Genomic DNA, 25,253 nt, shown 5'->3' on the forward strand with positions numbered 1-25,253 from the left:
TGTGTGTGTGTGGTATTTTTTTGCTTCCTTCCTCCAACCAGTTTTGCTTTACAATCTTTCTTTATTTTATAAGCTTTACAGTGTTGTCATGTTTAGTAATTAAGTTAAGTGTGTGTGTGTGTGTGTGTGTGTGTGTGTGTGTGTGTGTGTGTGTGTTTTAACATTACATCAGTTTCTTCATCATTGTAAAGTTTGCATTGTTCTTTATTTTTATTTTTGTTGTATATTTCTTTGTTCCCATTCCTTTATTTCCTTATCTCTTCCTCTCATCTTTCCGTTTTCCTCTCAAACTTTTAATTGTACATCAACTTTTGTCAAGTGTAAGAAAGTTTTGCTCTTTTCTGTATAAAATGTCTGATTTTTCTTTTTAGTGGCTCAGTTTCTTTTATATTTCTCTAATTTTCTTGATGCATTCCTCTTCTACTCAAAAAACTTAATGTACAGCAATTTAATAACGTAAGAAACTTTAATTGTGTTCTGTATTAATTATTTAAATACTTTCCTTTTAATATCTTCTATCTTTCATTTTTTCTGTGATTTTCTTTACCTATCCCTCTTTCGCTCAAATAATAATTCAGTGACGATCAATATTAATTATTTACTTAATGTTCTTTAATTTTTTTCTCCTCAATTGATACATGTACAAAAATTTTCACCATATACTGTATTAATTAATCTCTCTTTCTCCAGAGGTTTACACAGTGCCTATCATTTTTTAATAGCTTTCCTTTGTATTTCTCTGATTTTCTTTGCTTATTCCCTTCTACCAAACCTTTAAACATAAGTAATATTCAGAAAAAAATTAACACATTCCACATTTTCTTTCTATTCCCTAAAATTTTCTCTTACTACAAAAATCCCACCACATTTTTTTATTAACTTTTCTTTCATATTTCTACTCACTGCAGGTTTAAATATTCTACCACATACTGTATTAATCCTCCTTTCCTTTCTTTTCCAGAGGTTTACACAATATTTAGCATCAAGCAACTGTAACTTCAATTTAGGAGGTTTTCTGGATAAAACAGGAGTTGCAAGTAAGTTTGGTGGTGGTGGTGGTGCTGGTTGTGTTGTGATTACAGAGCGCGGATGTGGTGAAATTGTGGTAGTGATCGAGTAATGAAGATATGAAGAGAAGGGTGGTGATGGTGAAAGGAAATGGATATGATAGTGATGAGTTGAGTGAAGAGAAGGGTGGTGGTGATGGTGGTGGTGGTGGTGGTGGTGGTGATAGGATGTAATGGTTAATATTGATAGTGTTATAATTTAGCTGTTTTTTTTTTTTTTTTTTTTTTTTTTTTTTTTTTGGGGTGTTGTTGTTTCCTGTGTGTGTGTGTGTGTGTGTGACATGTATATATATTAACAGTGTCAGTTACCATTTTCTATATCACAGCTTGTACACTTAACAATATAATAGAAAGAACTTAATTTTTAAAGAGGAGGAGGAAGAGTCATACATTCTCTCTCTCTCTCTCTCTCTCTCTCTCTCTCTCTCTCTCTCTCTCTCTCTCTCTCTCTCTCTCTCTCTCTCTCTCTCTCTCTCTCTCTCTCTCTCTCTCTCTCTCTCTCTCTCTCATTTATCAAGAAACACTGAATTTGTCTCATAATTATTTAAGAGAATATTTATTTATTTATTTATTTATTTATTTATACTTATATGTAAACTTGTTAAGTGTACAATATTGTGATCTACTTAAATGTGGTTGTGGTCTTAAATGTGATAAAAGTAACCATCTGTTCTCCCCCACTCTCTCTCTCTCTCTCTCTCTCTCTCTCTCTCTCTCTCTCTCTCTCTCTCTCTCTCTCTCTCTCTCTCTCTCTCTCTCTCTCTCTCTCTCTCTCTCTCTCTCTCTCTCTCTCTCTCTCTCTCTCTCTCTCTGTGCTTACTGGCATCACGTCTGTCAACTCACAGATCAAAGTAAGTTTGTTTGTTTGTCATAGTGTGTGTGTGTGTGTGTGTGTGTGTGTGTGTGTGTGTGTGTGTGTGTGTGTGTGTGTGTGTGTGTGTGTGTTTCAGAATTTCTCTCTCTCTCTCTCTCTCTCTCTCTCTCTCTCTCTCTCTCTCTCTCTCTCTCTCTCTCTCTCTCTCTCTCTCTCTCTCTCTCTCTCTCTCTCTCTCTCTCTCTCTCTCTCTCTCTCTCTCTCTCTCTCTCTCTCTCTCTCTCTCTGTATGAATGATGATCTCTCTCTCTCTCTCTCTCTCTCTCTCTCTCTGTATGAATGATGATATGCTATATTGTAAATTAATATGCATGAATTAACTGTATTTTTGTATGTGTGTATATGAACAATGTTGAAAGTTGTATTATTGTAAGGTTGAAAATTACCATATGCATTTATTATATTTTACATTATACATGCTGTCTATCACAAGTGTATGGCTGCATATCTAAGTGTATGGTGTGTATTTTAGGTGTCTATATTTTTGTTAGTGTAGATGAAAAATTGTATGTTTACTCTAGATAATTTGAGAGGCAGGATCTAACTTGACCTGACCTAACCTAATTTGACCTCAGAATATGCATGTTACAATGTTTTCAGAGGCAGGATCTGACTTGACATAACCTAATTTGACCTCAGAAAATGCGTTTCATGATAGGATGTTTAAAGAGGCAAACTTGACCTAACTTAACCTAACCTAACTTTTAACTAGGAAAGAGTATATGTTTTCTATGCATTGGATACTTGGAGAGGCAGAATATGACCTAACTTAACCTAACTTGACCTAATGTGATATATTCATGCCATTAAACTTGCTATTTCTGTGTTCATCAGGTCATCCGCAGATAAGTAAGTAAAAGTTTCCTTCCCTTTGATGTTTGGTAGTGTGGTAGTGGTGGTGGTGGTGGTAGTAGTAGTGGTGGTGGTGGTGGTGGTGGTGGTGTTTGGCTTGGCTTGTGTGTGTGTGTGTGTGTGTGGGAGAGATATAATGCATTGTTCAGTTGCCTTATAGAAATAGTAATAGTAGTAATAGTAGTAGTAGTAATAAACATTTTAATAGAATTAGTGTAGTAATAGTTATAATTAGGTAGATATCTTCCAAGTTTTTGCATAAGACTGTACTGTTTCAAGGCTGCTTTCATGATTCTAGTGATATTTAAACTGGCTGTAGTGAAAGACGATTATAAGCTTTAAAGGGTGCATTTCATTATTCTAGTGATATTCAAACTGACTGTAGTGGAAGTTATTGTGCTGTCAAGGGTGTTTTATGTGATTGTAAACAGGATGTAGTGGGAGTTACTGTTTTTTAAGGATATTTTCATGATTCTAGTGATATTTAAACTGACTGTAGTGGAAGTTATTGTGGTTTCAAGGATGTTTTCTGTGATTCTAGTGAGAGTTTAACAGGCAGTGCAGTGATTCTCAACCAGGGGTAAATTTATCCCTACATGGCAGAGGGTAAATAATTGATATACCTGATAAATGAATAACAATGAATTTAAATCAAATTTTGTTAAATGCAAGAAAGAATGCTAAGAGTGTTTGTGTGAGGGGAAAGAGGGAGGAGGGGGAGGAAGGTATAGTCATTCAGTCCTGTCCAGTCCAGTTCAATCCTGTTTGGAAATTTTTTTGTATGGAAGTAAGGAGGTGAATGGAGGAATACATCAAACTGAGGAGTTAATGATGGAGGACAGGTTGAGAATCCCTGCTCTATTAGAAGTTATTGTTTCCAAGCGTGCTTTTGTGATTGTGATAGTTTAACAAACTGTAGTGGAAGTTATCAGGGTTTTCAAGTATTCATGATTGTGGCAGTTTAACATGCTGTAGTGGAAGTTGCTGTGCTTTGAATGGTGCTTTCATGATTTTATTTATAGTTTAAGGGGCTGCATGGAAAGTTATTGTGTGTTTAAGGGTGCTTTTATGATTCTAGTGATAGTTTAACAAGCTGAGGTGGAAGTTATCAGTGTTTTTCAAGGATGCTTTCATAATCCAACTCATAACTTAACAAGCTGTAGTTATCAGTGTTTTCAAGAGTGCTTTCATGACCCAAGTGATAGTTTAACAAGTCTTCTGCGCCACTAATACGAGAAACTTTCATGAGAACCTGTCTAACCATCTCTGTGGCCTTTGAAAACAGCACTGGTGAGGACAGACACTTAGAACACCAGCCCATTTTTTCTCTCTCAGGCAGTATAGTTTATGCAGATGTTCTCTCTGTCTATCTGGTGCTGCTTTACCTGCCCTCACCTCTCCTAACCTGGTGTTTTTGATGTAATTTGGTTTCATTTTCATGCTTATTAATTTTTTGGGTGTTTTGGGTTTGTGTGTTTTTTGGTAAGATTTATTTATTTTTAGAATAGTTTTTCCTTTTTTTTTATTTTTTTCTCTTTGTTCTTTGTCTTCATCTTTCATTCTTTTTGTCTTTCTTTTTTTCCTTCATCCTGTCTACTGATCCTCAATTTCTCTCATTCTTCTATTTTATCTCTCATCATTTATTGGCATTTCCTCCCTTTATTCCCTTTCATCACCATCTCTCCTCTTCCCTTCCATATCATCTCCACCTCTCCATTTCCTCATCACCATCTCTTCTCTTCCCTTCTATGCTCTCTTCACCTCTCTTCTTTTATCCTCTTCCTCCATGTTATTCTGTCTATTCTTTCCTTCTCTTCCTTCTCCTCCTTCACTCCACTATTCTTCTCTCCACCTCTCCTCTTTCCTTCATCCTTTTCTTCTCCCATCTCTCATCATTCTATATTCTCTTCACCTCTATCTTCTTTCTCTTCCTGTCCATCATCACTATCCTTCCTCCTTCTCTTTTCCTTATTATCATCCTTTTCTCTTCCCATTCATTTTGTCCTCTCTACCTCCTCTATCTCCCATTCCATATAGTTTCCCCATCAATCTTTTCCCTTCTGTCATTACCATTCTTCCTCCTCTTTTCCTCATTATCCTCTTATTTCTCTTCCATTTCTCTATTGTCCTCCACAGTTCCTCTATCTCCCAATGCATACCCCTCTTCTCTCATCATCTATCCTCTTCCCTTCCCATATTGTTCTACTTTTCTGTATCCACTTCCCTCCATCTCACAGCCTCTCCACCTCCCTTCCACCCCAACAGATTACGACATGTCAACATTTATTCGACGCTATGCTAAATACATCAACGAAAAGGCGATCTCATACCGTGGTGTTGCCTTCGACTTCTGCAAGGTGAAGAGAGGGTGAGTAGACAGCCTGGTGGTGGTGCTTTGCCTCTGTTTGATGTGGTAGCCCTCTGTGTGGTGTGGTCTGCTTTGCTTTTGGGTGTTTGGTCGTGTTTTGGTTTAAGTGTTTTGTGGTGTTTTCTTTTTTTCTTTTTTTCTCTTTTTTCTTGCATTCCTGTTTTTTTTTATCTGTTTCCTTTCTGCCTTTTCTTGCTTCTTTTTCTCTTTTCTTTTTTTTTCTTTTTGTTCCTATTTTTTTTTTTTTTGTTTTGTTCTTTCATCTTTGTTTTTTTCTTTTTCCTTTTTTCTCATATTCTGGGCATTCCTTTTTTTTTTCTTTTTTTTTCCATCAAATTTTCTTCCATATCCTTTTACATCTTATATTAGCTCTTCATAGTCTAATATATATATCTGTATACTTAGTGAAATATTTGCTTGTTTTTTCCCACTCTTTCATATCTAAAACTCTTCCTCTGACCTTTAATAACTTGACTATCTTGTTTTCATTTCCCTCACTCCCAGCAAGCTTTTACTTCACACCAGTAACATTTCTTAGCTTCTCCTTTAATGTGTGGACCTTTGTTAATCTTTAAGTCCTTCTCTTCCTCTATTGATCCAAACTCTACAGCTCTTGACTCTGTGAATGGAAGCTTCTCTCTCTTGGTTTCTGATATTTATTTATTTTTTATTGATGTGTAATGTTTCTTTTTAAATTGTTGAAACTGTTAACTCATTTATTTACTTACTCATTCACTCACTCCTGTAATACAATACAGTGTCACTATTACTACCACCAACTCTTAATTTATTCACTACTACATCAAAATCTTTCCCAAACTTAATAGATAGATAGATATTTATTGCCTACATACCATTTACAAATACAACCATCAGTTTGCTGTATGGTAAGAATACAGTCATGCGTAACAGTACATCACTGCACTTCACCACTTAACCTTTACTTAATTCATCACACACACACACACACACACACACACACACACACACACACACACACACACACACACACACACACACACACACACACACACACACACACACACACACACACACCAGTCATAGCACAACACCACCTACCCCATATATCAAAACCTCAGTCAAATTTAGCACCACTAGGATAAACACACACACACACACACACACTGCCAGATTCGCCACCACTGTCACCACTGTCATCACCACTATCACCAATACTATAACCACTGTCATCATCACCAAAACCCCTCCCAAACCAAACACCTGACACCCACCACATCCACCTACACTTACCACACTTACATACACACCTCAACCACAGTAAGGAGGACAGTACACCCACCACACTTTACCACACACCCTTCAAACACTCCCAAAGCAACCACTCCACCCCAGACTCACCATGTACACGCACACACACAGACACACACATCTATCTCTCCTAAACCAAACATATCAAACCTAACAACCTTTCCTCCCTCTCTCTGGCAGGAAGGAGGATGGCACCTTGCGTACAATGCCAACAGACCAACTGCTCAAGACCCTACCAGTCCTTCAAGCCCAGGTGGATGCCCTGCTGGACTTTGACTGCACAGATAATGCCCTCACCAATGGCGTCATCAACTCCGCTTTCATGCTGCTCTTCCGGGACCTGATACGCCTCTTTGCTTGCTACAATGACGGCATCATCAACCTGCTGGAGAAGTACTTTGAGATGAATAAAAAGCAGGTAGGAGATAGAAGCAGGTGATGTTTGAATTTACTATCTATTTTTAATGTACAAGTTTTTTTCCTCTTCATAATTGCCAAGGGAGAAAAAGACCCAAGAAAAATAATGTCGAAAAAGCCTGCTAGAAAAATACTCTAAGACTAAAAAGCAAGTTATTTTATACATTTATTTCTTTTTACACAAGGGAGAAAGATCCAAGACTTACATGTGATCTTTAAACTTAAATAAAATATGCAGTGTGATTTATCCCCAGTAAACACACCAAACTTTCTATAATACATCTTTCCATTAAAATAAACAAACCCAACTATTTATAAATCTCCTCAGTCAACAGCTAACTCTCTCTTACCCAACACTTCCTCCTGCAGGCAAGAGATGCCCTTGACTGCTACAAGAAGTTCTTAATACGGATGGATCGAGTAGCAGAGTTCCTCAAGGTGGCTGAGGTGAGTTGGCCTTCTGTTCCTTTCTTGTTTGATAGATGGTGATTAGTGACCAAATGACTCATGATTCTTGTTTAGGTTAGGTATTCCAAAATACTTCTCAGCTACACCTCCACCACTTTCAAAAGGCACTAGTTAAAGTTGCACAGGTTTTTAAGGGCGTTTTTACAGTTCCAGTGACAGATGACAGGATTTCTGCATTATTAACTGAAGGAACCTGGTTAATCATTTCTGTGGCCTTTGTTTTTTCCATTTAATACTTTGGATTCTGTTTTTCAGATAATGATGATGAGAGAGAGAGAGAGGGCAATTCCTGTATGCAATTTTTTTTTTTTTTTACTCTCTCTCTCTCTCTCTCTCTCTCTCTCTCTCTCTCTCTCTCTCTCTCTCTCTCTCTCTCTCTCTCTCTCTCTCTCTCTCTCTCTCTCTCTCTCTCTCTCTCTCTCTCTCTCTCTCTCTCTCTCTCTCCTCTCATTATTCTGGATTTTCTTCTCTCCTACAAGTTGAGATCAGGAAATACTGTCATGTGAGAGTGAGCATCTTCCACATTCAGAAATCTAAATATATCTAATCTAAAATATTAATTTATCAGAACCACATACATTGACAAAACTTCAGATATTAGGTGACAGAAGAATAATCATAACTCAGAAGAAAAGATGACCTGCAAAACATCCTATCTTAGACCATCATTACTGACTCAATCTTCCCTCCCACACCAACTGGTAAAGAGCACAAGAATGGATTTCAGAAGAATAATCACACTTAAACCCAGGAAAAGATTACATACAAAACATCCAACAGAACATAATTATTGACTCATACTAATCTTCTCTCCACATGCAGAGTGTAGGAATAGAGAAGAGCGACATCCCAGATTTGACTAAGGTAAGACCAGTGTTGTGTTTTGTTTGTGTTTTGTTTGCCCACTTTGCACTCGTAACTCACTGACGGCTGGTGCTGATTAACTCCCACCAACAGTAACACTAGCAGGTTCTTCATTTATAAGTTTGAGTTGCATGGAAGTGTCAGTGTTGGTTTACTGCTCAATTCAATGTTTTTATTAGATCTTAGTGTTATTTTATTTCACTACAGTAGAATGTCAATTAAATGTGAAATGATTTAAGATTATTTAAAATGGGTCCTAAGAGAAAGGTTTAAAATGAATAATTTCAATTTTAAGCATATTGAAATTGGCACACACTGAACACAAGAACCTTTCCATTAAAACAATACTTCAGTTCAGTGTGGAATTTATTTAAAGCAATCTATCATGGACCCTGACTCGCGATAAATTAATATTCTACTGTATTAGCATCCCATTTTTATTATATATTAGTATTTTATAAGGTAAAGCTGTATAGAGTAGCTTTAGTATTTACATTAATTTCACAGTTACAATCCTTTTATTAGATATCTGTTTAAATAGTGTTGCATGACAATCTCAGTGTTTTAAAGACCCCCTGCATGACCTCTGCATGTTAATTTAAGAGTTTTTCATGACCTCTGTATGACTTCAGTGTTTTAGATCTTGAATGACAGCCTCAGTGTTTTTAAAGGTCCTTGCATGATGACTTTGGTTTTAAGGGTCATCTGCTGCTTGTCTGGGAGAGGAATTGGTGGTAATGATGAAGCCTTGTTTCTGGTTTCACTCTGCTGTCTTATTCTTTTTCTTTGTATTTCTTTTATATTCTTTATTCATCTCCCATTTTTCTGTCTTATGGTCTTGTTTTTCTGTTTCTTTCTTGTCTTTATTTTCTTTTCTACTTTTTTTCTATTCATTTTTCCTTTATCTCCCATTTTCTGTCTTACGGTCTTGTTTTTCTGTTTCTTCCTCCTCCTTATCATTTTCTGTGTCTTGGTCTTTTCTTCTATTTATTTCTTCATGTTTCTCTACCTTGTTATATTTCTTTTTGCATTATTCCTTCCATTTCTTCCTTTTTTTCTCTATTCTCATCTCCCAAAGTTTTTATCCTATTTCCTTTCAGTTCTTTTTCTGCAGTTTTCATCTTCCTTCTCTGTTATTTTTCATCTTCACTAAAACATTTCTCTTTTCTCATAGCCCCTTTCTTTATCATCTGCTATCTCTCTAACACCCACTCAGGCATGGCTATTGTTATAATTCCTTGTGTGGCTACAGTAATTCTTATATTCTGTCTATTCTTAGTTCTTTTTTTTCAAATATATACTTTTGTTTTCCTTATTTCTTTTCTTTGCAACCTTTCATATATTACCTTTCTTTTCTATCTCACCCTCTCCTTACTTCTACTCTCACCTTCTTTCTTTCAGTCTGTAACACCCACACAAGCATGGCTACACTAACTTACCCTTTCCTAACTAAAGAACAGATGTTTGCATGATGGTGATGACTGGATGGTGATGAGCCTCTTGCAGTGAAGGAGCACCTACCATGTACAACTACTGCTACTACTACTACTGCCTTGCATGATACTGACCTGGTCCACTTGTCTCTCCCCTCCCTCCCTCTCTCCCTTCCTCCCTTCTCTCCGTCCCGATGTTCCCTCCAGGGAGGACGCTCAGTGAGTCCCTAAGTCCTTACACCTTTTTTAAGTGAAAATCCTTCATTTGTATTACTGCTGTTTTTATTTATTTATTATTTAGTATTTTTTTAAGCTATTGGTGGTAATTTGCTTTTCTGTATTCTAAAGTCCTAGTGAAGGATGTAAAAAATGAGGAAGGCTTGTTTAATATTTTTTGCTTCAGTTATCAGTAGTAGTTTATTTTGCTGTGTTCATAAGTTTAATGAGGGATGTAAAAGTGAGAAAAAAAAAATTAACTTTCTTCCTAGAATATCCAGGATGTCCAAAATTCCTAACTCGTTTATATTCTTGCCTTTGAAGTTTTTTTAAGCACAATTTTGTATATTTTGAAATCCAGAAAATCCAAAATCCTTCACTTATGATTTTTTTGGAGAACATAACCTTCATATATTTCATAATTCAGAAAATAAAAAATCTTTGCCATAAATTCTTACGGCATAAATTCTTACGGAACAAAACCTTCATGCATTTTGAAATTTAGGAAATCGAAAACCTTTGACTATTAAATTTTTGGAAACATAACCTCCACATTTCAAAATATAGAAAACTAAAAACCTTGCCTTATAATTTTTGGGGAACATAAACTTCCCACAGTTTTAAATCCCAGAAATCCAAAAATTTGTAACATTTTGATTACAAGTATTACAGATGAGGGATTGTCATGTAGTGTGTTGCCTGTGTTGCTTGCCCTGCACCAGCCTTGTGTTGCATGATACACTTGAGTGATGCAGTATTGTGGTAATCTTCATTTAATTATTCATTTGGTTATAAATCATAATTATTGTGTGTGTGTTCTCATATTTATCTTTGAAGCTATGAATACTAAAGTGTGTATGTGTGTATGTATAGCTAATGTGTGTGTGTGTGTGTGGGGGTATGGGGGGGGTGTATGTGTGTGTGTTAATGATGATGAGGTATAAAGTAAAGATGTTAATAAGAAAAATGTTAATAGGAATAAGAAAGAAACTTAAGGTGTGTGTGTGTGTGTGTGTGTGTGTGTGTGTGTATGTGTGTGTGTGTGTGTGTGTGTGTCTAAGGTGTGTGTTCCCTTGCAGGCCCCTAGCAGCCTCCTGGACGCCCTGGAAGCACACCTCGCATCCCTGGAAGGCAAGAAACCACCCACCACCACCTCCACAACGGTCAAGGTACACCGCCATCACCATCACCATCACCATCATCATCACCATCATCATCACTTATTTTTTTAACGTTTTTTCTTATAGATTTGGAAGACTACCAACATCACTATCACCATTATCATCACTGTCATCACCATCATCTTTGTCATCACCATTATTATTTTGTTTCTAGATTTTTCATAGGGGTTTAGATGACCACCATCACCATCACTGTCATCACCATTATCATCATCACTGTAGTCATCATCATCATCATCATCATCACTATCATTATTATTACAATTACCATTAATATCATCACCATTAGTCATTATTATCATTGTCACTATCATCACTATCACCATCAGAGTCATATTCACCACCAGCTTGATCACTATTATTATTAATTGCACCACCATTATCACCACCACCACCATTATACATCATTATTATTACTAAACTCTCTCTCTCTCTCTCTCTCTCTTTCTCTCTCTCTCTCTCTCTCTCTCTCTCTCTCTCTCTCTCTCTCTCTCTCTCTCTCTCTCTCTCTCTCTCTCTCTCTCTGTGTCTTTCCTGGAATAATGATGAACTTCAAAAAGAAAAATGATTTGTGTTGTAATCCAGTTTCTTAAATACCATAAGGTGAATGAAGGCATTAGTGCAAAGGTGAGAGAGAGAGAGAGAGAGAGAGAGAGAGAGAGAGAGAGAGAGAGAGAGAGAGAGAGAGAGAGATAGAGAGAGAGCTATTTAATTCATGATCTTTGTTGTAAGTTAATAGTTTTCATGCATTAGAAGAGAGAGAGAGAGAGAGAGAGAGAGAGAGAGAGAGAGAGAGAGAGAGAGAGAGAGAGAGAGAGAGACTAATTAAGAAAGTAAGAAAATGAAAACGAACTAGAAAGTAAGAGAAAGTAATAGAGAAAACAAGATCACCGCCACCACTACCATCCCCACCTCACCACCACCACAACCACAATAGCATAAGCACTCTCCTCTTAAATCTCAACATTACAAGACCCCACTAGTTTATCATAGAGTTTATCATGAAGGAATAAAGGTATTAATCTCCCATAACACCTGGGAGAAATATTACCTTTACCTCACCTGTATTGGACCCTTTAATCCCCCTCCTTACCTTATATTAATGAGAATTTGTGTGTGTATTTTCCTTACCTCATTGAACCTGAATTTATGTAGTTATATACGATTAAAGGTACTTGTAGAGCACTCATAAGAGACTATACCTTTACCTGTCCATCTGTGTTTGAGCCTCTTAATGCCCCTCCTTCCAAAAATTAACCAGAATGACTTGGGTAGAGTTTAACCTTGTGAATGTGTGTGTTTTCTTGCTTCATTGCTAGAAGTTATCAGCTGCTGTGAGTTATGGATATGTTTCACTTAATGCCTTGTACTTCTACTGTCTTTAACTGGACTGGAGTATAGTTTGGCATAGTTTGGCCTTAATGCAAACTAATAATGGGGTTTTTATGTGTGACAAATGCATCTACTACTATTACTACTACTACTACTGCTACTACTACTACTATTTCACATACATAAAACCAAAATCTGTAGAATCCTTTTTAATTTTTATATTATCAACATTAGATTTTCAAATAAACATTACACAGCACAACAAAAGGAAACCTACGGAAAAAAAAAACACTTTTTTCCTGCAATTATGCCAGAAATCTGTTTTTTCCCAGGTTTATTTTATGGTTTATTGAATTCTTTAATTTACGCTTTTTTATGATAGATCACTTATTATTTTTGTGTACTTTTGTTTTTCTTTCTTCCCAACAGAGCATGAATGAACTATTGCCATTTTTATTTTCTTATTAATACAAATGTTGATGTATATATATTTTTTTATCTTATTAGTATGAGTGGTGTACTTACATTTTTCATTTTTATTTCCTTCCCCTAAACCTTTTTTCCTTCATCCACATCTTTTCTTTTTTTTTTTTTTTTTTGTACTTTTCCTTCTCTTGCTTACGTATTATGATTTCTTTCTCTTTCATATACTTTTCCGGATTCTTATCTTCTTTTTTTGTGCAATAATTTCCTCTTCCCATTCTGTATCAATATATTCTTCATCTTGGCAATGTTATTAATGCACACTAAATATATTTCTTGTATCTCTGCTACTGCTGCCTCCTAACACAATAACACTCCTTCTGGGTGCGGGATAAATTCTCTCTCTCTCTCTCTCTCTCTCTCTCTCTCTCTCTCTCTCTCTCTCTCTCTCTCTCTCTCTCTCTCTCTCTCTCTCTCTCTCTCTCTTGGTAACTCTGTTTTTCTCTCGTTTCTTTATTTGACTGGTTATTGACTTTGACTCATTTCTATCTATTATATTAACTTACTTCTTACCTGGCATATTACACACACACACACACACACACACACACACACACACACACACACACACACACACACACACACACACACACACACACACACACACACACACATACACACACACGCGCACACACACTGTAAACATACTATTTTATATCATGATTGACCGTGGTTGTGCTGACACTAATAATAATAATAATGATAATAATAATAATAACAACAACAACAATAACAATAATCTTACTCATATCCAAATTAATGTTACAATTATGGTGTCTTTTTTGCACTTACTCTTTTTTTATTTATTTTAACTGCACCTGTACTCATTTTGTAATATTGATGCTTCCTGCCTTTTCCGCCGCTTAATTCGTGGTCATGTGAATACTGACTGACCTCTTGTGACCTGCTGTAACTCTCCTGACCTGCTTGGTGTGTGTTGGTGATCTTGATTCTGCATCATTTGTGTCAAATCTCTGCATCTCTTGTTTAATTTCGGTACTTTTTTTTTCCCCATAATTGTTGCCTCTTTTGTCTGTCTGCCTGCCTCACATCCATCGCTAAATATTTGCTGATTTTTCCTATATTTTTGCTTCCTTGTTTCTTTTCTTTAATTTTTTACTGTCTTGGCTTAATCTATGGCTTTATTTTTGTCTTGTTCCTTTTATTTCTTTCTATGCACCATTTTTTCTTATTTTTAACTCATTTTCACTGCCTCCTTCCTTAATTTCTTTGCTAATTTGGCTTTACTTGTCACTATCACTGGCTTGCATGATTGTTTGTTGTATCTGTCTCACCTTTACTGACCTTGTCCTTACTGTGACCTTACCTTACCTTACTTGCATGGCCTTTACCTCACCCTCACTGTGCCCTCTTTCCTGCCTGTCACTCACCTGGACCGCCCTCACCCTGGTTGTGGTCACACACGCATGCCTCACAATCTGCATGTCACTAAACACTACTACTACTACCACCACAACCCTGAACTCCCATCCCAAACCTGTCCAACCCCATCCCTACCCATCCCTACCCACGGCACCCCTGGCAACACAGTAAAGTGAACATCAAGAGTGCCGTGTCAGCTCTTACCTCGACCAGTGTATCCTTTGGCGTTGCAAGCAGCAATGGGAGACTTGGAGAGCCGGCCGCCACTACCAATAATGGCACAGCGGTGGATGAACTGACCAAGCGGGCCGCACTGGCAGAGGAGGAGGCCATGTACGAGAAGCTCAAGGTGAAAGCTGAAGTGCGGGACATTCTTCTTTACTGTTTTATTATTATTGTTATTATTAGTGTTATTGTTGGTTTAGTTGAGTTTAGGTGTGTGCTTGCTTTCATTGGTTTGGCTTGGGTTGTGTTTCTAGCCTCATTTTTTTCTCTTTTCTCTTTTTCTCTTTCTCTGTCGTCTCATTTTTTTTGTTTCTACCTTCATCCTTTCTCTTTCTCGCTCTCTCTTTCTTTTCTCTTCTCACCATCATCTTTCTTTCTTCATGTCTTCCATTCCTTTACCATATTTCCTATGCCTTCTATTTATTCCTAGTTTCTCTTTTTCCATCCTCATCTCTTCATTCTCCCATCCCCTATATTTTATTTTCACTTTTGTCTTCCCATTTCTTTACTGCCTTCTCTCTATTCACATTCTTTTCTCCCCCATTCCTCCCGAGACCTGCCCTGCTTGCTATATAAGTAAGTTAAGTTGAGTAAATATAAGTTGGTGTGCTTTTTTGAGAAGTAAAATTTGTTCCTTTGAAGTTTGACTAATAGTGTGTGTGTGTGTGTGTGTATGTGTGTGTGTACTTATCTAATATTTCAGATTGAGTAAAGCTAATCATTTCTCTTAAGATCTAAGTTTATCATATTATTCAGTTAATGATATTGCCTTTTCTCTCATTAAATAAAAAAGAAAAGTAATAATATAAACTCACTAGTAATTATTAACACTAAACACATCAGTAATCATAGTAATAACAGTAAATACGATAATCAGTTGAGCAATACTAATAAACACAGCAGCAACAAGTCAGATCATGCCAGTAACAATAGAAAACAAAGCATTAATCAGGGTAATAATAGAGATAGAGCAGTATATGCATTTTTTTTTTATTGGATTTTTGTTACCCTTGGCCAGTGTCACTCCTACATAAAAAAGAAAAAAAAAAATGTAATCAGTGCAGTGACAACAAGAAACAGTAAGCAAACCAGTAAGATAAACAGCAATAATCAACAAAGTAATAGACAAAGCAATAATTCAGGCATTAACAACAGTAAACAAGGCAGTAATCACTTCATTATTATATAAACACAACAATCAGACTTGCAACAACAATAAACAAAGGCTTAATCCGAACAATAACAACAGAAACAAGATTAAATCAACAAGAACAAAAACAATAACCAGACCAGTAACACCAATAGCATACTAGACCACCATTGACTCCTTGCTGGCAGTGCTATAGGAGTTTGTGTCCTTTCAGCATGATCACGCGAAGAACAACCCCTTTCTTAGCTCCCCAACCAGCGAGGCCGCCCCCGCAGCACCCACCAACAACGGGGACGCCTCTCAGATCATCGACCTCTTTGGCGCCTCACAGACAGATGCTGCGCCAGGACAGGTGAGCCAGGGGTGTGTGGTGTGAGGCTGTGGGGTAGGTTAGGTTAGATTAGGTTAGATTTGGTTAGGTTAGGTTAGATTTGGTTGAGTTACTTTAGGTTAGATTGGGTTAGCTTAGGGTAGGGTAGGGTTGGGTAAGTTAGGTTAGGATAGATTTGGTTGGATTACATTTGGTTAGATTAGGTTTTATTTATTCGTTCATTCATTTGTTCATTCTTCATTTCCATCACATTCCCGCTCACTCCATTGTTAGTTTCCATCATGACTAGATTTTATGTTTCTCATTCCTGTTCTTTCCCTCTTTACTTCCTCTCTTGACTGGACTCTGCATTTTCCTCTCCTTCCTCCTTTTATCACCTCTCATTCCCTCAGATCCTCTCAACTGTTTCTTCTTTCATTTTTCTCCCCACTCAAGTCACCATCTTCCCTTTCATTCCCTCTATCAGAGCCTCTCAACTTGTTCTTCCTTAGTTCTCCTCACTCACATTACGGACTCTGCTCTTCCTCCATCAGGCAGGCAAAGCTTCAGACGATCTCCTGCAGCTGGGCAACCCCTTTGCTGACATGCTGAGTGGGACCACTGCTGCCACTACTGCTGCTGCCCCTGCCCAGCCTTACACCAATGGTAGGACTTGGTGGCTGTCTGAAGGTCCTCTCTCCATATCTTTGCATGGTGTTGCTCTCTCTTCTCTCTCATTCTCAATCTATCTCTCATGACACCAGCCTGAGCCCACTGCACTCACCGATTGCCTCTTGATGTGATGTAGGAAGTCACAGTCTTACTCTCACTCACTTTGTCTTGTGTAGCGGTGTATTGATGGACTCACGCCAGTTCTTGCCATCACTGGATACCTCACTGCATGTTTTGTGTCCCTGAAGCAATCAGATGCATTAAAATAGTTTGCCAGGGTCTTTACTGATGTTTAAGTGATTTTGTAGTTTCTCTTTTCTTTCCTGTCTTTTTTTCATCTTCTGCCAGTTCTTGTTTATTCGCTTATTCCTGTCTTAAAGATTTTTCTTCTCTTCTTTCATCATTTCGTCTCTCCCTCTCCTTAATCTTTTTCTGTCCTTTTGTCTCATTTACTTATTTCTACCTTTCTCTTGTATCTTCTATGGAAATTTCAAATCAGTCTTTCAGTTTATATGGCAAAGCAAGAGTGGATTAACTAACCCCCCCAAGACCATGTGTGGTGTCGGGGCCCAGAGGAGGCTGAGTGGGTGCAGTGGGACAGGTGTGAGTGGTACAGGCTTTGTGTGTTGAGATGAGTGGCTCAGTGATGTGGTTGTTGGTGTGTCACGGCTCAGACGAGACAAACCCCGTACTTTCAATGGGGATGCAGTCGTTGTGTTTGTCAGTATCCATATTTTTTTGGCTTCTAGTAAGTGGCCCTTTATAAATGCCAGGTTATCATTATTATTATTATTACTCTCTCGCATGAATATCCCATTTTAAGAATCTATAGTCTGAAATTTTTAAACCCCATGTCATTTTCTTAAGCCATTTCTTGAAGCAGTGGATTGCATGAGTGTTTGAACTGGAAATTCCCAGCTTATAATTTATTGTGTCCCTTTGAATTAGCGGCAGTCTTGTAGCAAGGTTGATATTAATGACAAATTTCTCTTTATTCTCAACATCTCAATCAGTTCCAAAGTGTAAATAAGTGTAATAAGCCACAGAGAGCAGGGTAAGTAAGGACCTTCTGTCTCTCTTTGTGTGGGATGTGGTGCTGTGTGGTGTTGTCAGGCCTTGCTGGTGTGTACTGGAGGAATTGTGCTTCTGGGACATATACCAACACCACCTTGATATGTCCAGTTGTGTCCTCTTATTTGTGTTTTTCTATTTGTGTGTGCGTATGTGTGTGTGGGTGAGTGTGTGAGTGTGTGCGTGCATGTGTGCATGAGTGCCTGCCGTCTGTCTGCCTGCCTGTCATGCTCCATTTATTACTGAAAAATGTATATTCATCTGATTCTTTATTATTTCCACAAATTTTTATAGTATGGTTTATAGTTTAAAAAAAAAAAATTCCATCCTTTACATAAAAATGCCCCTTAAGATATATTTTATTTGATGTCTAAAAGTATACATATTTCTAGCAAGTATCTCGTAGCATCAAGGAGGAGCTAGGCTGATGTAAGTCATGTTTTGTGGTAGCGTAGGAGTAGTATAGGGACTGGCTTACTTGGGGTGGGAGTGACCAAGGCTGGCTGCTCCACTCACTGCCTCATCACCTGCACTCACATCAAGACTGTAACCGTGGAGCACTGCTATACCCACGCCACGGTCTGTATGTGCAGAGTCGGTAGCCAGGACACTGCAAGTTCATGGGGTGATATGCTCAGTGTCTTTCCTTGATTTAAAACCTGCTGATCTGTTAGCTTACCATATTTCTGCAGGCTAAAAACACTCAGATCTGTTAAGAATTCATCACTTTTTACTAGATTTCCAGATCAAGTCAAGATTAAGAGGAACCTATTAAGTGGAAGTGGGTGCAGAAAGTTTATTGATTCTTAAATACAACTGTAACCTAAGTATCCTGTCATGGTTTCAGTTCCCAGTCACAGAACATGAGCATTACAGTACCTCCTAGTCTTCAGTGACAGGAGATGTCCCCTTTCAGAACTCCGCAGTGACTCAAATCTGAATGCCATATACAAGTGTGGTTTTCTCAGCTTGCCGAGTGTGACCCCAGGACTTACTATCATCATTAGTTCCTTTGGCCTGTGATATCCTGAATGCTAAAGAAAACTACATGAAAGAAAACAATAGAAAACAAAATCAATTCACAAGGAACACTTACTAAGGAAGATTATCAAAGGCAGAATTTAGATAGAATAACAGCGAAACTAAAGGAAACAATCGAAAGCAAAATATTGATTAACTCGCAGGGAGCACTTTTAAAAACCAAGGAAAGTGATGACAAGAGTGAAAGAGGCATTGGTGACATTGGTGAGGCAGCATTGCAGAGTGAAGGCATGAACTGAGACAAGGCAAGGTGAGGGCAGTCGCTTGGTCACCCACATGGCAGACACTACCCTGAGAAGACTTAGCTAGCCTAGTGTGCATTAGTCCGTGGCTTTAGAGAATAGCCGTGTGATAGGTGAATGTTGTTATGGAGTAGAATGAGCCCTTCCCCCCCATCCTCCCATCCCACACCCTCTCGTCCCCCCATGACCTGCTCCTTGCCCTGACGAGAGTGGAGGGGATGCCTGGTAGTAATAAAAGCTGTTGTTCTCACAGGTGTCTCTCAGAGTGTGTGTCAAACCTCCTCCACAGCCCCTGGTTTTGTTTCTGATAATGCCTTTGATGCTGTATTTGGCAACAGTAGCACATCCCAGAGTAAGTTGTATTCTCAAGCATGGACTTTCTTTGTTTTTTTGTCGTTTTTTATTTTTAACATACCAGTTTTTTTCATGTTTTAATTTCTCTGTTGTTGGCAGTTTCCTTGACTTCCGACCTCTTATCATTTGTCAGTTCAGACCCCAAGAAATAGTGTGGTTAAATTCCCTTCACTACTTTCATTTCCTGTTTGAAAAAAGAGAAAAAAACAAATTAGATGCTTGCAGTACATTCATATTGTTTCCTTTATTTAAATTTTCTTTTTACTGATCATTTTCAAACTGGTGGCTAACTCTTTACCATTTGTTTCAGTTGATTCACATATCTAATTTATTCATCCGAGTTGGTTGACCACCCTCACCCTAGGACTCGGTCTAGTGTAGTGCCCCGCATGTGTTCCCCCAGCCCAGACACACACACACTCCTCAGATAGCACTCTTAAACATTTCAGCATATTTGTGACTACTTTTAACAGGCTCTAGTGGAAGCTGTTCAGGTTTTCAAGGGCGTTTCTCAGGTTTTCAAGGGCATTTCTGATTCTAGTGATAGTTTAACTTGCATTTTGAAATTAGTTGTTGCGAGAGCCTGAAATGTTTAAGAATTCGGTTCCTCATGCGTTCCTCTTCTCCCAAACAGCCGAGGAAATGACTGGAATGCTGGTAGTAGAAAATTATTGTAGTGGTGAAAGGAAGGATTGATAGGAGAGTAGAGGCAGTGGAAGGATGAAAGATGATGATGACAAGGATGATGGTAATGAAGGATGAGTGTGATGGATATTTTCTAGTCTAACAACACACCAGCAAGTGGATTCTTCAGTATACTTATAACTAATGAGTACTGCTGACTCACAAGAGGACATTGACTGCTGATATTTGGATGAGGGAGTGAGTGTAGGTGTTAACGTGTCAGTCTGGTCTCCTCAGTGTAGGGTGTCAGGGTGTGCAGTGTGTGGGTCTGCTGCTGCCGCCCGCCAGGCACCACCGTGTATCCTCCCACACTCCCTTGAGAATGACCAGTTTCCAGCATATGTTTTACATTACCATTAGTGTTTACCAGATACAGTACTATTTTATATCTCATGTACATGTTACACACCCTTCATATACATGGATTTGTATATTATGATATATATTTATTTGTCATAGTTATTTTGCAATGGGGCGCCCACCAGCCAGGAGGCGCCTGGCCCCTTGTAGCGTTAGTCAAGTGTCACTGAGGGAGGAGCAGGTGTGTGCCTTGTGCTGCAGCCTGAGGGTGCCAGGCCCACCAAGGCTGGTGGGCCCGCCATTGTTGTGTTGTAAAGCACCTCAAGGAAGACTCGGCTTCACATAGTACATAATTTACGTGAGTGTTGATGAATGTCAGTCACCATCCACAGGGATGTGCTGGCCGGGCCCCCTGTGTGTGTTTTCAGCAGAGTTCTCAAGCTGTCCCTTCCTCTGGGTGCCTCAAGTGATGATAAATAGTGTGCATCACTCTTATTATTATTTTTGTCATTGTAGCTCACCATAGCATTGAGCAAATATGATGCTTGTGAAGTATGCTGCTTCTGCACACACCACTTGACCACTAATAGAATGAACCATTGTTGCATGTGACAGGCACGGTTGCGACCAGTTCCTTCACCTGGCCAGGTAATAGTTGTACTGTTTTGACTGACACTTTGCTAACGATGAGGTTGGGTTGCAGGTAACCTTACTGTGCCGGCTTACTCTAACACACTACTACTTTGCCTTTACTAACAGATGTGGTAAGATTTCAGCATGCCAATCAAAGTACTGGGTGGATGACTCAATGTGTCTCAGGCTCTTACTGTCTGGGTGGCCTGGGGAGTGTGAGTGGCCGTGACAGTCCGGAGGTGCCAGATGGCTCTTGTTGTTGTGGCAGCACAGGGCAGCACACAGGCAGAGCTAGACCAGGGAGGCTGTGTGCAAGTGTTCCAGCTGTCCAGGCATAATGTAGCATTGTCTTGTGCAGGGAAGCAGGAAGGACAATGAGAAAAACAGCTTAACACCATCACTGCACTTCTGACTGACTAGTTACAGAGTTATGGAGAGTAGAAGTTATTAGTGACTCAGAAATGCATTGTAGATTCCCTCAAGATGCAGGATTGAGTGAGGCTGTGGTTAGTTAGTCAGTCAGGTATTGAGGTATTGGAACAGTTGTTGTGTGGAAGGACCTTGGCATGTCAGTGTGTCAGTGTGTGGTGTTTACTCTACATAACCCACTAAATATAATCTGATCGGGAGTCTTCTGGTTTCTTACAGTATCTTCAGTAGTTTCTGTCCTGTCTTGTGTGAGTGTTGATTGAATGAGGGTAGTGAGGTGTGCACTGTTGTTGAGTGAGGCTGTCATGGAAGTTAACTATACTGGTCTGCATCTATAGAGACTAGGTTGTCAGTGGTCAGAGAGAGAGAGAGAGAGAGAGAGAGAGCGCAAGGTAACAAGCATCTGCCAAGGAGTAGTAATGATAACCAGGAATATATGTGGTATACTTGATGATGCAGCTGTGTAGATGTGAGAGAGAGAGAGAGAGAGAGTGAGGCAAGAGAGTGAGTGAGTGACCGGTGAACACTCTTTCCTTGCAAGCTGCCATGCTAGGAGGTGGGCCGGGCACAGGCACCATCACCGCCACTGATGCCAATCCTTTTGCCGACTTTGGCATGTCAGGCCCCCCTGGTCCTTCCCTTCCCTCTCAGAGTGGTCTGGGCTCTCTCGGCACCTCCACCATCACCACCACCACTACTACCACCACCACCACCACAACCTCTAGCACGGCTGACCTCTTGGCTGGCCTGGACTCCCTAGCAGGGGTCGGCAGCAGTGGCGTGCCCCTCCAGGCCCCTGTAGTGCCCCCTGCTCAGCCTGAAGGTGACCACCACCACCACCACCACCTCACCATCACCTCCATCACCACCTCTCACCCACAACCCTGCCACCACCACCGCCACCACCACCCTGGTCATATAGCAGCCCACCGCCACCCTCCCTGCCCCCCCAGGCTGAGAGGGTGTGCTGTGGGGGTGAGGCAGCTCAATAGTTAGTGTTGACATGCTCCCTCCAGCCTGGCACACAGCCGCCAGTAAACTGTGCTTTTCTCTCCCCGCGTCTCACTGCCGCCACCGTCGCCGCCGCCACTACCACCACTTGGAGTCATCCTTCCTTTCCCCAGTGTCCTGCATCCTCCCCCTCCCCTCCTCGCCCACCCCCCAGCACATATCTGGCCACCACGTCCACCAAAAGCAGTATTGACAAGTGCACTAAATCACCGTGATGAAAAGCAAACCATTGGCTTCCGTGAGTCAGAACCGATGGCGCCAGAGTGGTGTGTGCCCCTCCCCCCGGCCAGCAGGGCCCAGCCACCCTTGGCACAGTTTCAGTCAGCACCAGCCCAGCTGCCTCCCCACCAGTACTCTCACATCTCATCCCTGTGCCACCATCAGTCTTTCTCTCTATACATTAACTGACCAGGTGCATATTGTGTAGCTTGTCTCACGTAGCACTGTGACTGCACCGCCAGGCTGTGGACAGTGTGTGCCTGCCACCTCACTCTGCACGCAGCATGGGCCGCCACACTCCAGCCCCCCTGCCCGCCCAGGCTCGGCCCGGGGCTGCCGGCGCGCCTGCACTCGGCTGGGAGGGGCTGGGGCGTGTGGCAGACTGTCACCTGGGCACCTTGGGCACCACAGACAGAGAACACTTCAGCCAATCAGGATATAGGTGGAACTCAAAATTTGGAAAGCCTGTTGTGAGAAGTTACTGAAAACTTCATGACTTCAGTCCTTGTGTGACAAGGCAGCAAAATTTATCAAAGAAACCAAAGAAAACAGCCATAGTGGACAGACATACTTACACCAGTTGTGTATTCAGAATTGGCAAAGACTCTAGTCAGTGTGTAGGAACATTTAATGCAAGTGTGCAGGGCTGGGCATTGGCAGGGCAGTGAGTCACATGTGGCTGCCCCTGCCTGGATGCACTTCCCCACACTGTGGCTGGCCTCTGTATACATACACACACACACACACACACACACACACACACACACACATACAGGTGTTGCATGCACCACATGTTTGACTGAGTCCACTCACATGTAATTGCAAAGCTTTTCAGCAAGCACTGGCAGGAGTGTCCTGGGGAGGCGGGGGTCCTCCCTGGGTGGTGCCAGCCCAGTGTGGCAAAGCTGTGGTACATTACATGTGCAGTGTTGTGTGGGAGGAACGAAGGACTTCATGTGTTGCTTTCAGATCTTTTGCACAGCTGTCACATTGCCCAGCCTGCTTCATGAGCACAAGTGGCATCAATCACTTGCTGCACACTTTATTTTGTGTAGGTGAGTGCCATGCTATCCAAATCAGGATGATGCAGGCTGCAGGGAGCTGAGGGTGCAGCACTTCAGGCTCACCCTCCACCTGGGAAAAATTGTTGACATGAATCAGTCCCTCAGTGACCCACCAAGATAAAATTGCAGCAATGCATCTTGTGTCATCCCATGGCAGTGACACTCCGCTGTGCTTCAACCCTCCACTGCAGAGGACTAAATCCAATGACTTCACTATCCCACCCTTGCCTCTCTTCTCCCTCCACACCCTCCCTCTTTCTGAATGCCAGCTGGTCTGCCGCTGGCCGCCTCCCCGCCCCCTCATGGCTAGGGCCTTGCAGTGAGGTAGTGTGAGGTAGGCACTGGTTAACTCAGGATGGAGTAGGAAGAGAGGCAAAGCGTCATAGTAAGTTGTCTAGCAATGGACCGTCCGTGGGCTGTGAGCACCACTGTAGTGTTTTTGTCGAGCACCTCTGTAGATAGTGTCTGTAGTACATACTAGCTGTGGTATGTTTTTGTCGTGTGCATGTGTTGTGCTTCTGCATGTGTTGTATAAAGTACTTAGTGTGTGTGTGTGTGTGTGTGTGTGTGTGTGTGTGTGTGTGTGTGTGTGTGTGTGTGTGTGTGTGTGTGTGTGTGTGTGTGTGTGTGTATGCTTGCTTGCCATGCACTCTCACTGCTGCTTTGAATTTCTTTGACTTATGAACTCAGTGTGCATTTGTTTTCAAGTAGCTCTTGTGATCCCTGAGTATGAGTACGACAGGAGGACACTTTGTAACTGTTCTTGACTTGAAAATGTTGTGCTAGTGTTCATTTAATCATGTCCTGTTTCTTTTACTAAATACTACCACTAAAGTTATTATGCTTAAGAGACAAAGATGTGCTGGCTTCCCTCATGTCTGTAGAGTAACAATGATAGGAGCCTCTAAGCCAACGGCGCCACTCCGCCCCTCCTGACCTCTTGAACTCACTGCAGCTTTTGACGGATTTGGCGACATTCTGAAGCCTGAGGGCAGCGTGGGTGGTGGGGGTGGTGGTGGAGGGGGCAGTGGAGTGGCAGGGGCACCAGTGACTCCCTCTGCAATGGGCGCACCAACCACCACTGCAGCCTCCAATCAGCCGGCCAAGCTGATCAGCGGAGACCTGGACATGTCCCTCTCCTCCCTGGTGGACAACCTCAACATTAAAGGACCAGCGACACAAAAGTGAGTCTTCACAAAGCTCTTGTCAAGGAATAGGAGAGATACAGTGAGACTTTACCAGTTTTCATTGTTCATTTGCTGTTCATTCATTTTCATTGTTTGCTCACTGTTCGTTAGGAGGAACACAGACAAATACTTTATCCACCATTCTCTAAATCCAAGATGGAGTTAAATTGGAGGCAAAAGGTAACCATTGGCATCAACTTTCATCCTGTAGAGGGCAGTGGAACTCACCCAAGACCCAGAACAAGACAGGGGGTGCCGGCTGGACCCCCGCCGCCCCCACTGCCACCATGGGGGGCTTCCGTCCAGCCATGCCAGGACAAGCCATGGCTGCCCCAGCCCAGCCTGTGGCCGGCCAGCCTGGGCAGTGGGCTCCAGGCATGCAGATGGGTGGCTCCTTTCCTCAGCAGCCCATGGTAAGGAGGAAGTGAAGAGG

General features: G+C 40.7%; 1 protein-coding gene across 1 annotated transcript in view; it reads left to right on the plus strand.

Annotated features, from left to right (window-relative positions):
• Window positions 1-25,253, plus strand: part of LOC135091912 (phosphatidylinositol-binding clathrin assembly protein LAP-like) — a 51,232-nt gene that overhangs the window by 22,979 nt on the left and 3,000 nt on the right. Inside the window, exons 3-17 of the mRNA XM_063989976.1 lie at window positions 962-1,037; window positions 2,776-2,790; window positions 5,059-5,161; window positions 6,632-6,869; window positions 7,238-7,315; window positions 8,159-8,200; window positions 10,929-11,078; window positions 14,329-14,589; window positions 15,818-15,955; window positions 16,468-16,579; window positions 19,193-19,291; window positions 20,893-20,925; window positions 21,881-22,162; window positions 24,589-24,817; window positions 25,032-25,233. Coding sequence (XP_063846046.1) covers window positions 962-1,037; window positions 2,776-2,790; window positions 5,059-5,161; window positions 6,632-6,869; window positions 7,238-7,315; window positions 8,159-8,200; window positions 10,929-11,078; window positions 14,329-14,589; window positions 15,818-15,955; window positions 16,468-16,579; window positions 19,193-19,291; window positions 20,893-20,925; window positions 21,881-22,162; window positions 24,589-24,817; window positions 25,032-25,233 — 2,058 coding nt within the window. The remainder of the gene's footprint in view (window positions 1-961; window positions 1,038-2,775; window positions 2,791-5,058; window positions 5,162-6,631; window positions 6,870-7,237; window positions 7,316-8,158; window positions 8,201-10,928; window positions 11,079-14,328; window positions 14,590-15,817; window positions 15,956-16,467; window positions 16,580-19,192; window positions 19,292-20,892; window positions 20,926-21,880; window positions 22,163-24,588; window positions 24,818-25,031; window positions 25,234-25,253) is intronic.

This window comes from Scylla paramamosain, chromosome 38 (genome assembly GCF_035594125.1).
Source record: "Scylla paramamosain isolate STU-SP2022 chromosome 38, ASM3559412v1, whole genome shotgun sequence".
Classification (NCBI taxonomy): domain Eukaryota; kingdom Metazoa; phylum Arthropoda; class Malacostraca; order Decapoda; family Portunidae; genus Scylla; species Scylla paramamosain.